At 58.9% G+C, this 12,452-nt stretch overlaps 1 protein-coding gene across 1 annotated transcript in view; it reads right to left on the minus strand.

Annotated features, from left to right (window-relative positions):
- Positions 1-3,120: 3,120 nt before the first annotated feature.
- Positions 3,121-12,452, minus strand: part of TRIM67 (tripartite motif containing 67) — a 49,390-nt gene continuing 40,058 nt past the window's right edge. The window contains exons 6-10 of the mRNA XM_079899624.1: positions 11,988-12,133; positions 9,063-9,201; positions 7,672-7,975; positions 5,775-5,937; positions 3,121-4,627 (exon numbers count right to left, since the gene is read on the minus strand). Coding sequence (XP_079755750.1) covers positions 4,562-4,627; positions 5,775-5,937; positions 7,672-7,975; positions 9,063-9,201; positions 11,988-12,133 — 818 coding nt within the window. The 3' untranslated portion in view covers positions 3,121-4,561. The remainder of the gene's footprint in view (positions 4,628-5,774; positions 5,938-7,671; positions 7,976-9,062; positions 9,202-11,987; positions 12,134-12,452) is intronic.

The following is a 12,452-nucleotide window of genomic DNA, read 5'->3' on the forward strand; positions in this document are numbered from 1 at the left end:
GTCAGCACGTGCTCCTGGTCGCAAGAGGCTTGGATGGAAGACACTGGTCAGAGAAAGCTTGGGAAAGTCGCCGCACGTCCTCTGAATGTGAGCTGTTAGCCTGGACCTCCACAGATGAAATGCGCCACTTTCTTCTCTAAGGAGCGTTATCCTGTGTTCCTCACAGCACACCAGACGAGGTAGGTTAGTGTGGCCGCTCCCACGTTCAGGCGGGGAGACTGAGGCACGGAAACACTGAAGAGATTTGGCCGCACCGGTACCAGGTTCAAGGAGAGGCGTTTCTGGGGGCTGAGCCTGGTCTCCTGCCCCAAACCTACTCTTCACTGTCTTACAGTCCATTTAAAGTTAGAGCCGTGGATCAAGGAACGTGACCAATGAATAGCTCCTGGCTCACTTGCAAAAGAAAAGCCGAGATTTCCCAGGATCCGCAGAGGCCTTGAATAGCTTTTTGATGATACCTGATTAGATTTCTTTGACCAGCTGAAGGCCACACCCCTCCGAAGAAGTTCCTGTTGCTTCCAGTCAAAAGTGGAAGACAAAAAGTGGGCAGGCAAAAACACGGGTAAGGAGTTTTGCTTTCTAGGAATGGGGGTGGGTTGGGGACATTTGGGGAGTACAGAGTGAGACCTGACGGATTGGCTTCTGTGAGAGGCTCCCCTCCTTTTACCGACCTGCCCCATCTGGCAGGACACTGCAGACCTGGGAAAGCCTGCTCGTGGGTGTCAAGATGAAGCCCGCAGCCTCGCGGTACAGGCTTTCCGGGGACCACAGCGTGGACGCCTCACGCATCACTGTACGTATGGACACGTGACAGACTGCCAGCATAACCCGGTGGTTCTCAGCCAGGGAGTCTGCAGACACTTCTACCTGTCACAACTAATTTGGGGCGCTACTGGCATCTAGTGAGTCAGGGACGCTTCTCAACGTCCTGTAGTGCACAGGGCAGGATCCCACAACAGAGGAATATCCCTCCCGCTCTCGCCCACCTTGCCGAATGTCAGTAGTGCTGAGGCTGAGAACTCCTGGCATCGCCCAGGGTCTCGTGATAGTGTGTTTCAGCATTCACAGGCTGAGTGCCCTGGGGCTGTATCCACCCTCCGGACCTCACAGCCAGCAGGCGCCCTGGGGCCAGCAGGCGCCCTGGGGCCAGCAGCAGCTTCCTGTACAACCCGCCTTCTCAGGGGACCAAGCCTTTCAGTTGCAACTAGAATTAAGGCTTAAAAGCAAATATCCCTGGAAGAAGTACACATAGATCCTGCATCCTGGTCCTTTCCTGAGAGTGCTCTGGTAGGCAGAGGGCAGGGGCACCAGAGACGGGGCAGTCCTGGGCGCTAAGAGCAAGGAGGATGGGCCTGTCCCCATGGCTCTCTGAACCCCTGTTCTGCCCAGGCTTGCGCTGTACGCATGACCCTCCCCAGTGTCGGTGGGCCACAGGGCGCCTGAGGTTGCTGTCGAAACTACAGATACGTACGTATAGGGCTGAAGACTCAGCCTATAACTATCTACAGTTTTATAGTTTTTAGGTGAGTCCCTTTGTGGGTCAGGATGACTGATGCCCACTTTAATTGGAATCGTTATTTTCCCAAACAGGACAGAGGAGGAAGCCGGGCTGTGTGTAATGTCTTACCTTGCTTTGAATTAGGAGCTAGGATGCTATGCAGTGAAATGCTATTGGACAATTTTTAAAGAGATTAATTCTAAAAGGAAAGGCGTACACTTGGACCACACTGGCTCACTAGCAAAGAACAAACTGCAGAACTACGTTGCTTGGGGGGGGGAGGCGTTATTTACAATATAAGGGAACTTGACACTGTAAATTACTTTGAATTCCTTTCTCACCGAAACTGCTTGATAGACGAATACCAAGTTATCCGTCAGCCAGCCCGACCAAAGCATCATCTTGATATCGTTTTTCATGTACAAACATGTCACCGCATTGTAAAGGAACAGGGAATTCGATGGCAGATGAGAAGCCCGTGACCTGTCGCTTCTACTCTGAATCCCAGGCTTCTCGAGAGGGTGACCCAAGGCCATGAGTTGTTGACGAGTCCCTTGTTCAGTCTGCTGGTTCCTCAAGAACACGGGTGTGCCGCACGGACCTGCCTTCTCCCCGAGGTCCGTTCTGGTTCCTAGAAGGTGTTTTGTGCTGAGGACAGGAGAGGTGGCTGTAGGACAGCCTGACGCGGTCCCCAGTATCCGCCGTATTGCTTCTGGGCCCCTGGAGGAGTTGGGAAAGGCACGTGCTCACCGGCTCCCCACTCACAGCCCCTCTGGCCGCCGCGGCCGTGGGGAGAGAGTCCCGGTGGCTTCTCTCTGAGCCGCAGGTCATGTTCTCCCTAAAGAGGCTTCCCTTCTCCCTTTCCCATTCTCCCTCTGACCGAGGTGCTGGCTTTCCGAAGGCTGGTACCAAGTCCAGGCTGATGCCCAGCAGCTCCTCCCCGAAGAAGCAGGGCCAGGGCCGCATGGTCACACGGCTTCCATGATCCTGGGAGCTCCCCAGGCTTTCACCCAGACTCCACCGAAAAGAGCCAATTCCACCGGCCCGGCCCGCCTCGGGACCGACAAGCTCATCTTTCCCAAAAGACACATCCCAAAGCCGACCTCTGGCCCTGCCGGCCACGGCTCCCTTGGCCCCGGGAAGGCTGTGCCTCCTCTGGTTCCTCCAACCTTCAGGAACCTTCCATACCCTCCAAGCCGAGGCTGCCGTGGCCGTGGCCCAGGAGTGAGACGGAAGGGCAGTGGAAGCGGAGACGGGGCAGGCGGCCGGGGCGCCGGGCCATGCGCATCACCTGCTGGGCTCTGGCCAGGGCTTCGGGGCGGGATGCGGGAGTGCCCTGGGAGCCACCTGCCGGACGACGAGGACGGGGCAAGACCTCGACTCCACCGAGCAGGTGGTTGCCAGGGCCTGGGCGGCGGGGGCTTGAACACAGCACCAGGCGGCTCCTGCAGACGCGGGGCAGCCGGCCTCGCAGGCCACCCCCCATCTGGGAGCGGGAGCTTGAGGTAGGATTGTCGGATCTGCTGAATAGAGGGTAGGATTTGCACAGCACTGGCCGGGCTGACTCAGAAAGCAAGTGCAGCGTCTAAACTAGCAGGTAGAAGTGAGTGAACTGAGTAAACACAGTTGGTGCCGGTTTCCGGGCTAAGTTTTATAAAAATCCAATCCAGCAAATAGACAAGTTACCCCTCGACCTCAAAAGAATGCTTGATAAAATATATTCTTTCAAAAAGGAGAGAGAACGGCGTACTACCAGTTGGAGATGGAGGCGGTGGAGGTCAAGGAAGAAGAGACCCAGGAGGAGGGGGAGGGGCTCCGGGGCCAGGACGGCGGCCGGCTCCGGGCTCAGACCCTGCAGCGGGCTGCGGACTCAAGGGAGGTTAGTGTTCCCAGCAGGCAGGGGAGGGCTCACCCCAGAGCCCTGCCCTGGCCACGTGGACTCCGCACACCCGGGCTGGCGGGCAAGCAGGGAGACCAGGAACATGACGTCATCTGTTTCCTGCCTCCTGCAGAGTCCTGCCCGCCGCCCCGTCAGGGCAGAGCCTCCCCTGCCATCGGGGCCACCTTTTGCTCTCATGATGCGTTCACGTTGACAGTAGATGGTCTCAAAGTGAAGGTGGACTGAGTATAAGAGACTTCCCCAGGGACTCCCATCTCATACGCTCATGAGTCTGAGAGCCTCCGAGCTCGGAAGAGTTAACAGGTTTGCAGCGAACGTCGTGGGAAGCCAGCTCCCGAAAAAGCCATCACCAGGTGGAGACTCTTCACATAGTGATTCAGATTCCAGTGTTTTCTTTTGTGTTTAAGAACTGAGTGAATTGTAGCAGACTGGTGTGTGTGTGTGTGTGTGTGTGTGTGTGTGTGTGTGTGTGTGTGTGTGTGTGTGTGTGTGTGTGTGTGTGTGTGTGTGTAAGAGAGAGAGAGAGGTTGGTGGACTAATGAAGGACCTAAGGAAACTATTTTGAAAAGTTCTCAACAGTTCAACGAGAGCGGCAAAGATCATGAAGAATGATTAACATCCCTCTCTATCCATCCTGGATCAGGCCTGCAAGTGGCATAACGTACTGAAGACTCCAGAACCGAAAAGCTAAAGGATAACAACGTTTCCTGGCAGAGAAGGGAACCTGCACCCTTGGTTCTCTGAAGGAGCGGAGTCCAGCAAAGACTTGACACTGAGGCCACGAGATTCCCGAGCGCCTCCCGCCGCCTCCTGCTCTCAGGATTCACGTCTCAGAGCCTGCTCTCCTCTTGCCCCCCAAAAAGACAAGCTTCTAAATCGGAGGGCAGGAAACAAAATGAAACCCCGAACACTTCCTTGCTCCCTTGAGAAAGGTCCCTCTTCGTATTTGTAACGGCCGGTGGAACGAGGGGAAACACACTCCCGTGTTCACCACTGACTGGGGCCTCCGTGCGCACAGCCTGCAGATCGTTCTCCGTCCCCCAAAGAAAGCGGGTCTCTGAGATGCTCCGTGGCTGCTGGGCTGCACCCAGGATGTGGCTGTGCTGCCCTCAGGGTTATGTGAGTGCAGTGAGGGGCAGCCGTGCAGAGCAGGGCCTGGGAGGCTAGTTGCCCGGCAGCTTTGGCCGCCCCAGGTTGGTTGGCACTTCCAATCCCGTGTGCAGGGTGACCTGGAAAAGAAGATGCGGTGAGCGAGGGCGGGAGCTGCCGCCCGTGAACCCTGAGCGCAGACAGCTCAGCAGCTGTGCCGCCCTCTGCCCCGGGATCCCCACGGGCGGCAGCCCGCCTCCTCTGTGCTGTGGAGTCAGCTGTTTATCAGGCTCGTCCTCACTGACATCGGGCCCGGGAGTCTGCCCCAGGAGCTGGTCGTTGCCTCTTTCACGCCGCCCCCGCTGCCGGGAGCCCCAGCAAGGCTGATGCTCTCTTACAGTCGGGGGACTGGGGCTCCGGGTTTACATGTGTTTCTGCTTTCTTTCCATGGCCCTCTTTCCTCCCCTACATCTGTTCTATGAATGCTGTGGAAGAACAGCCCATATTTCAGGCTGCCTCAAAGCCCTTTTGCAAGGACTGGAGGTACAAATCAATCAGTAGGTGACAGTATTCAGGGTCAGTGGGCACCGCGAAGCAGGCCTGCCCCCCACCCCATATACCTCCCGGGGGGAGGAGCAGTGTGCCGGGAACAAAGGCTGGCACCCTGCTCCACGCTGCTCTCCAAGCTTCCCTCACCCCCTCACCGGGCTCCCATTTTGCCTCTGGGTGTGTCGGGCCTCCTGGGCCGGCGGTACCCCCGCAGCCCCCAGGACTGGGCCTGGCCCTGAGGGGCTGCCTGCTTCACGCAGGAGCCAGAGGGACAGGGAGGGTGAGAGGGAACCCTTAGGAGAGGTCCCGCCTCAGTTCGGTCTCTCCTCTCGGGGGAAAGCCACGTGGAGGCCCGGCACACCCCGGGCCATCGGGGCCCACACCGGGCAGGGGCATCGACTTTCCTCTCTCCCAGAACATGGAAGCAGGACTTGCCTCCCTCCTTCACCCTCCCTGGCCCTCTCCACCCTGCCTGTCACCCGCCCCCTCCACACCCCGCCCCGAAGCCGCCACCTAGAGCCTCTGCTCCTTTCAAGCGGACAAGCAAGAAAACATCACGCGGGAGAGGAGCGTCTCCAGGGGATGCCCAGGTGGGCCGGTGGGTAAGCTCCCTGCCTGGACGGCACCGCGGGCGGCTTCTTTAGAGCCCCCTTTGCCCAGCGCACTTTGGAGGCCCACGGGCAGCGGGGCCGGGGCCGGGGGCAGCAGACGGGCCCTGGCCTGGAGGGTGCGCGGTACCTGCACGTTGCGGTTGAGGCTGAGGGCCGGCATGAAGACCCCGTCCACGTGGCTGAAGGCCGTAGGGCCCTGCTGCTGCCCGTTGATGAAGAAAGTCAGGGTGTGCTCGTTCAGGTCCAGTAGCACGCCCACGGTGGCCCCCTTGCACACGCCGCCTTCCGTCCTGGGAAGAGGAGCCCGGCACGTAGGTGAGGACGGGAGGATCCCCGAAAGGATGCTGTGGGTACCCTCGCCTAAAAACACAGCCCCCGCGGCGGGGCAGGGCTCTGGCCATCCCACGGTGACCCGCGGCACAGGGCGTGCGTCGTGACGCTCCTGACACCTGCTGCGAGGCTCCATTTCGTGGTGGCTGGGATTCGCCTCCACCGGGCGGGGCCGGTCCTTAGGCGGGCAGCACCGGGGCGGGCGGGCCGAGGCCGTCGGACCGTCCCCTCCCTTGGCTGGGGCTGAGGTCGGCCGGCCTTGCCACTGGCTGCTCTGCTCGGATCACCAAACCATCCTTGTCCTTTCCTGACTGGGAATGAGCTGGTCAGCTGGAGGCTGATGGTGGGCTGGGAGCACGGGAAACGGCGAGCAGCGCTCGCTGGGAGTTTTCAGAGGGCAGGTTTCCCGGAGGGTGAGCCGGGCCCCCCAGGGCAGGAGCCCGCCGGTGGGGAAGGGAACTGGCAGCGGGCCTGTTGGTGCTGTTCAGATGCTGACCACCAGGTGGCGGTAATGACCCGCCCAAGCGGCAGCCTCCCCCGGGGTCCCCCGGCCCAGCCCCGACCGTTCCGCCCCGCCCCTGCCCCCCGGAACTGGAGCCGGCATCCTGAGTTAAACCCTGACACCGCCTCTAATGAGTCCTGTGACTTGAGCATCAACCTTACGCCCCAATCTCATAATCTGCAAAATGGCGATCACAGTCGCATTTTCCCAGGGCCCAGATGGAACCGTAGGAGCCAGGGGCTTCCCACAGCATGGGGCACAAAGAAAGCTCCGCACCTGCTCTCTCTTGTTACGCCCGTCCCAGTGTATCTGGGCGCCTGCGTGGCCTAAGCAAGTAGAGACGGAGCTGCTGGGCCCAGACTCGGCCCCTGCACGGTCTGTTAGCAGGCCGTCCTTAGCGCCCGCGCACGGCTGCCTCTGGAGAGACGGTCACTGCCAGTGAAAAGGCAGGTGGGAGGGTCCGATCGGCCTCCACCCCCCCCAACCCCGCCCCGAGGATCCTCGGGCAAGTCCCTGCCCCAGACCAGGACCCCTGGGGCCATTTGCAGAGCTGCAGGTGGGCCCAGAGCACCGAGAGCCCCCAGAGCTGACCTTGCCCAGCGCTGGCGTGCAGGGAGGTCGGCCTCTCGGGGCCCCTCGCCTCTGCCGCTGGGGAGAAGGCCCTCAGCAGACTGGGAAGGCAACCCCACAGCAAGCAGGCAGCTCTGAGGGTCACAACCCTCCACTTGTGGGTTCCTTGGCCAGGGCAGCCCCAGAGGGCCCGTCCCCCCAGCGTGGGAGTTTCCCGTGTCCAGCCTGGTGACACCACTGCCGGGGCCGGGCTCAGGGTGAGGCAGTGCTGGGGGTGCCCGGGACAGAGCCACCAGCAAGGAGTGCCCCAAGGGTGCCGCACCTCCCGCCGGGCTGATTCACATCCCTGCTGGGCTGACGGGTGTGGAGGAAAGCAGAGGGGAGGGGCGGCGGAACCCAGGCGCGGGGCTCGCTGAGCGGCCTGCACCCCCGCTGGCTCTGCTGTGCTCTAGACTCTGTCCGATCCGCCCCCTGCGCTGCGGGCCAGCGCTCGCTTCTCCCTGGAAGCTGGACGCCAAAGTGGCCGAAAACACCGCCCGCCATTCCCGACCCTGGAACGTGGGAACAGCAGGAGGGCTCTCATCCCTAAGCCCCGCGACAGGGAGGCCGGGCGCCCACGCACCTGTTGGTGTGGGAGCTGCAGTGCATGAACCAGCTGCGGTTGCTGTCCACGTACATGGCCCAGGCCTTGTCGTCCTTGCCCAGCATCATGTCCTTGCCCACGCTGGCCCTGGCCACCCCGAAGGCGGGGTCCGGGTGGTTGTCGTAGCGGTCCACGTGCAGCTCCCAGTAATGCACGCCCTTGGAGAAGGCCGCCGTGCCCAGCACCACCCGGTCATCGTAGCTGCTGCAGGTGGCCGTCTGGTTGTCGTTGGATAAAATGATGTCCCGGTGCCCAGAGTTGGGGTCAAACGTGAACCAGGCCACTGCAAAGGAAGGGGCAAGAGGCGCAGGGTGAGTGGCAGCCTGTGACCTGGGCTCGGAGACACAGACCCGCTGGCATCTCTCAGGAAGCGGGCACCCAGTGTCGAATGTTCTTCCCTGTGCGATTCACACACACACACACACATACACACACACACACACTCTCACGTTCCCTCCTCTGTGTTCATCCAAGATCCCAATCCCATGAGCCCAACCTTGCCAAGGAACACAGACATTCAGGCCCCCAGTCTAAATGCTCTCGTGGAATCTTGGTTTCTAAGCCCCTTCTGCACGCTTCGGGCACTGTTATGAGTGAGGGGGAGTAGATATCCAGACCCCACCTCGTGGGAGGGGGATTTGAGACGCAGAGAGGTGAAATGAGGTCACCAAAGCCCCAGAGCTCCAGGCTCCGCTTCACAGCCCGCTGGCAGGCGAGGGCCCCCGTGGGCACACAGCTGGTGAACCCATCTGGGGGGGGGGAAGCATCATCTGCTCCTGTCCCTGGGAGACAGTCCAGGCTGTCACGTGTTCCCCAGAGGACGTGCTGGGATAAACAATGACACTAAACACAGGGCTGGCACCGTCCTGGGACCCCTACATCATCCCTCGACGCTAAGGACTTAGATGATCAAAATCCCGCGGAACGCCGACGTGCTCTTGTTGCCTGAAACCTGAAAGGATGAAGCGCAGTGGGCATGCCTCAGATCTGAGCTCTCGCGCTGGGTATTCGAGGGGTAGGTTCCTCCCTGGCAGCCGCGTGCCTTCTCTTCTCTGGGACCGTCCTACCCGCTCTCGGCCCCTCGGAAGTGGGAGTTTAGCCTCCCTGTGCCTCTCAACTCCTAGCTTCCCTTCCCAGCTCCAGCAAATGGGGTGAAGGAGTGTCTCTTTCCTTCGTGGCTGGGGGGCAGGGAGGTGAGGCACATGGAGCCAAGTGAGTGGAGCAGGGGCGGGGCTGGAAGAGACAGACTCGCCTGTTTCCGCCACTCCCTCACGCTCCCTCTTGAGCAGCTCACAGATTTCCCTTGTCTGTCTGCCCGTCTGTGTGGGTTGGGCCTGAATCTGTTTTCCCCGAGACACCCCAGGGCTCACCGTCGGACGTCTGCAGGACGACGGTCTTACTGTAGGGCCCGACGCCAGAGGAGTTGAAAGCCTTGACCCTGGCATTGTAGGTGCTGTTGAAGTGAAGGCCGTCGATGGTGCACAGGGTCTCCTTGCCGACGTACACCTCCTGGAAGAGACCCAGACGGCTCGTCAGGCGCCTCCGTTATGTGGAAAATTTCTCTTAGCCGCACGGTGACATCAAGAGTGCTAGCATCCCCAAAGAGTTATTAATAAGGAGATTTTGGACACGTGGTGGCTGAGTCTCAGGCCACGTCCAAGTTGGACACAAACTCTTCCTATTGGCTGATAGGCCCTCTCCTGCGAAGGTATGAGGCACGGTAGCCGGGATGCTGCCTGAGACCGTCCTGCCTCCGCAGAGGAGAGGCCGGATGGACAGGACTCCGGAGCCCGGGAGTGGGGCTGCTGAAAACCCCACTTCCTTCTCGATTGGAGTAAGAGGGGATTATTGGTTTCCAGTGGGAAATTAAGTTAGAAAAAACATGGGCTAAGCATCTAAATAAAACAAAACAAAAGATATTTGAAAGGGAAGGGTCATCACACATGATGGGAAAAAGCAGATGGAGGAAGGGCGTGGCCAGGCGCAGGTGGTTCAAGTTGACTTGGCCGTTTCTGGAGTCAGACGGGCACTCCACCTCCTTCCCCGCTTCTCCCACTGCTGAGGCTGCCACCTTCCTCCTCCTTTTGGGACTCCTGGAGCTGCTTTTTTCCTGGCCTCCCCAGAGGGTGGGACATTTCTGCATCGGCCCCCAAAGATCCTTTTCTAGAACATTTACTTTGTTTCCCGTTTCCTTCACACTTACTCTGTCCTATTAACTTCCCCCAGATGCATGGCCTTGCACCTCACCTAAGGCATTACATCAGCTTAGTCTAAAACGTCTGCTTGATTACTTAGGGGTGTTTCTCTTCATTTGTTTTTCCAAGTTATTGATAATAGTAGCTGTGTGCCAGGCATTGTATAAGGCATCTTTTCAAAAAACGTTTATTTATTTATGTTATTATTATTTTGGCTGCAGCAGGGTCTTAGTTGTGGCACGCAGGACCTTCATTGCGGCCTGCGGACTTCTCAGTTGCGGCATGCATGCAGGATCTAAGGATGGAACCCGGGACCCCTGCACTGGGAGCACGGAGTCTTACCCGCTGGACCGCCAGGAAAGTTCCTGTATAAGACATCTTCATCCTCATACAACCCTGGGACATTGCTATTATTTTCATTATTTTATTCACGGATACTCAGAGAAGGTAGGCAACTTGCCCAAGATCACAGTTAATCCGTTTAGAAGCCAGCGTTCAAATCCAGGTCTGTCTGCATTCAGCGTCCACACTTTTCCCACTATAACCCATGGTTTCTCATAAATTCTAGCCCTCGGGTGGAGCTTTTGTTAGTGGTCATGCTTCAAAGGAGAGAAGCCATCTTCAGTTCAGCCCTGTGGCTGCTTCTTTGATTTTTATTTTTTAAAGATTTATTTATTTATTTTATATTTAGTTTTGGCTGCATTGGGTCTTCGTTGCAGCGTGCGGGCTTTCTCTAGTTGTGGCGAGTGGGGGCTACTCTTCGTTGCGGTGCGCGGGCTTCTCATTGCAGTGGCTTCTTTTATTGTGGGGCACGGGCTCTAGGTGTGCGGACTTCAGTTGTTGTGGCACGCGGGCTCAGGAGTGTGGCTCGCGGGCTCTAGAGGGCTTAGTTGCTCCACAGCATGTGGGATCTTCCCATTGGCAGGCGGATCCTTAACCACTGCGCCACCAGGGAAGTCCTGGCTGCTTCTTTTAATATCTCAAACAGTCTCCTCTTTCTTCCCGTTTCAAAACCATAAGCTCTCCTCCCGGTTTCTGGTTAGTCAGGGAGCTCTGTCAGTTCCTAGCTCATTTGCACGACCGGAACGGCTGAGGTTCTGGACCCGGTTTGTGACCCACTATTCCTGGCCAAAGCAACCTCAGCTTCTCACTAAAGAGCCCATATCTCCAGGGACTCAATTATTCCCAAGGGAGTACTGCAGTGATTTCCCCAACTCTGAAATTCTTGAAATAAGACAAGACAAGACATAGGCATCAATCCAGTTGAGGGAAACAAAGAGAATATTGACCGTTGGCAAGAGACGTTGAATGGGTGCCACTTCCCAGGAGAAGAAGTGTGAGAATTGTTATGACTGCGCTGGTTTGTTAGAACGAGTCTTTATTTAGTCTCTCGGGGACAGAAAGGTGGAGCTCTCAGCAGACCCCGAGTTTGTACGCCCTGGTGTTCCTGTCAGCACAACGACTGGACGGGAGCCTGAACTTCACTGTGTGCCGTCTCGCGGTAGAGATGCGTTAGGGCGCTGGCTTGGGGTGGGGAGCCGTCCAGGTTTGCTACCACGGGCCGAGACTAGAAGACGCACTTGTGACTCGCTAAGCGTATTTACTGTCCACACAGATTTCATCATTTGGGACATGAACGTAGACGGTCACCCCAACCCAACAAATATTTCTCAGGTGTCTTCCCACCTTGCCAGGTGAACTAATCACTGAACTGGGCAAGGCAGGTGTGAAGGAACCTCGAGGGGGTGGGGAGAGGCTTCGGGGTGCTGGGTGGGAGGGTGCTGACCAGATACCACTGTGCTGCTGGGCCGACTGGGACGTGGGTACCGCGGGGGACACCTTTTTGGAGCTCTACCTCGGCCTCCGACCTGTGTCAGTCTTCACAGAAAAACCATCCAGAACTTTCTGTGGCCGCCGCCTCTGCCTGCCCAGACCCAGCCCTCGGTAGAGAAGCCCCACATCCCATGAGCCCGGGCCCACTTGCTCTGCGTCCTGGGGGCCGATGCCCTCGCTGGTGGCATCAGAGCTAAGGGCAGCCCCCTGGGCTGGTGCAGAGGCTGGGACAGCGCAAGTTCCCCCCGGCAAGCAGCGGGGCCTCACCCGGAACTGGCCCCCGTCTCCGTCGTCCAGCTCCAGGATGTAGCCGTCCACGGTGCTGTGGGTGAAGGGCGGCGTCCTCCAGGCCAGCGTGACGCTGTTGTTCCGGGTGCAGCACTTCTCCAGCTGCAGCAGGGGCACGGGCGGCACTGTGACGGGGACAGGTGGGCTTTAGTGCACAAACCCCTGCAGGGCACAGGGAGGCCGCGTGGACCCGGCCGCACCCCAGGAGGAAAGGTGGCCACCCTGCGTCCCTCCTGGCTGCTCGTGGGCGCAGCTCAGTGTGCTTCTCAACCCTGGACGGGGCTCCTGGGATCTGGGGCAGGGAGAGGCCTGGCAGGTGCCTCCACCCCTCTGGGTCTGGAGCCCCGAGGAAGAGCTGCCCCTTGCCCACCTGCCCACTAAGAACCACTGGTTTTGGCTCGGCCCCATGAGCAGCTGGTGAGGACTTGCAGCCCGGCCTCTGCG

The sequence above is a fragment of the Stenella coeruleoalba genome (assembly GCF_951394435.1).
Source record: "Stenella coeruleoalba genome assembly, chromosome: 16".
Lineage (NCBI taxonomy): Eukaryota > Metazoa > Chordata > Mammalia > Artiodactyla > Delphinidae > Stenella > Stenella coeruleoalba.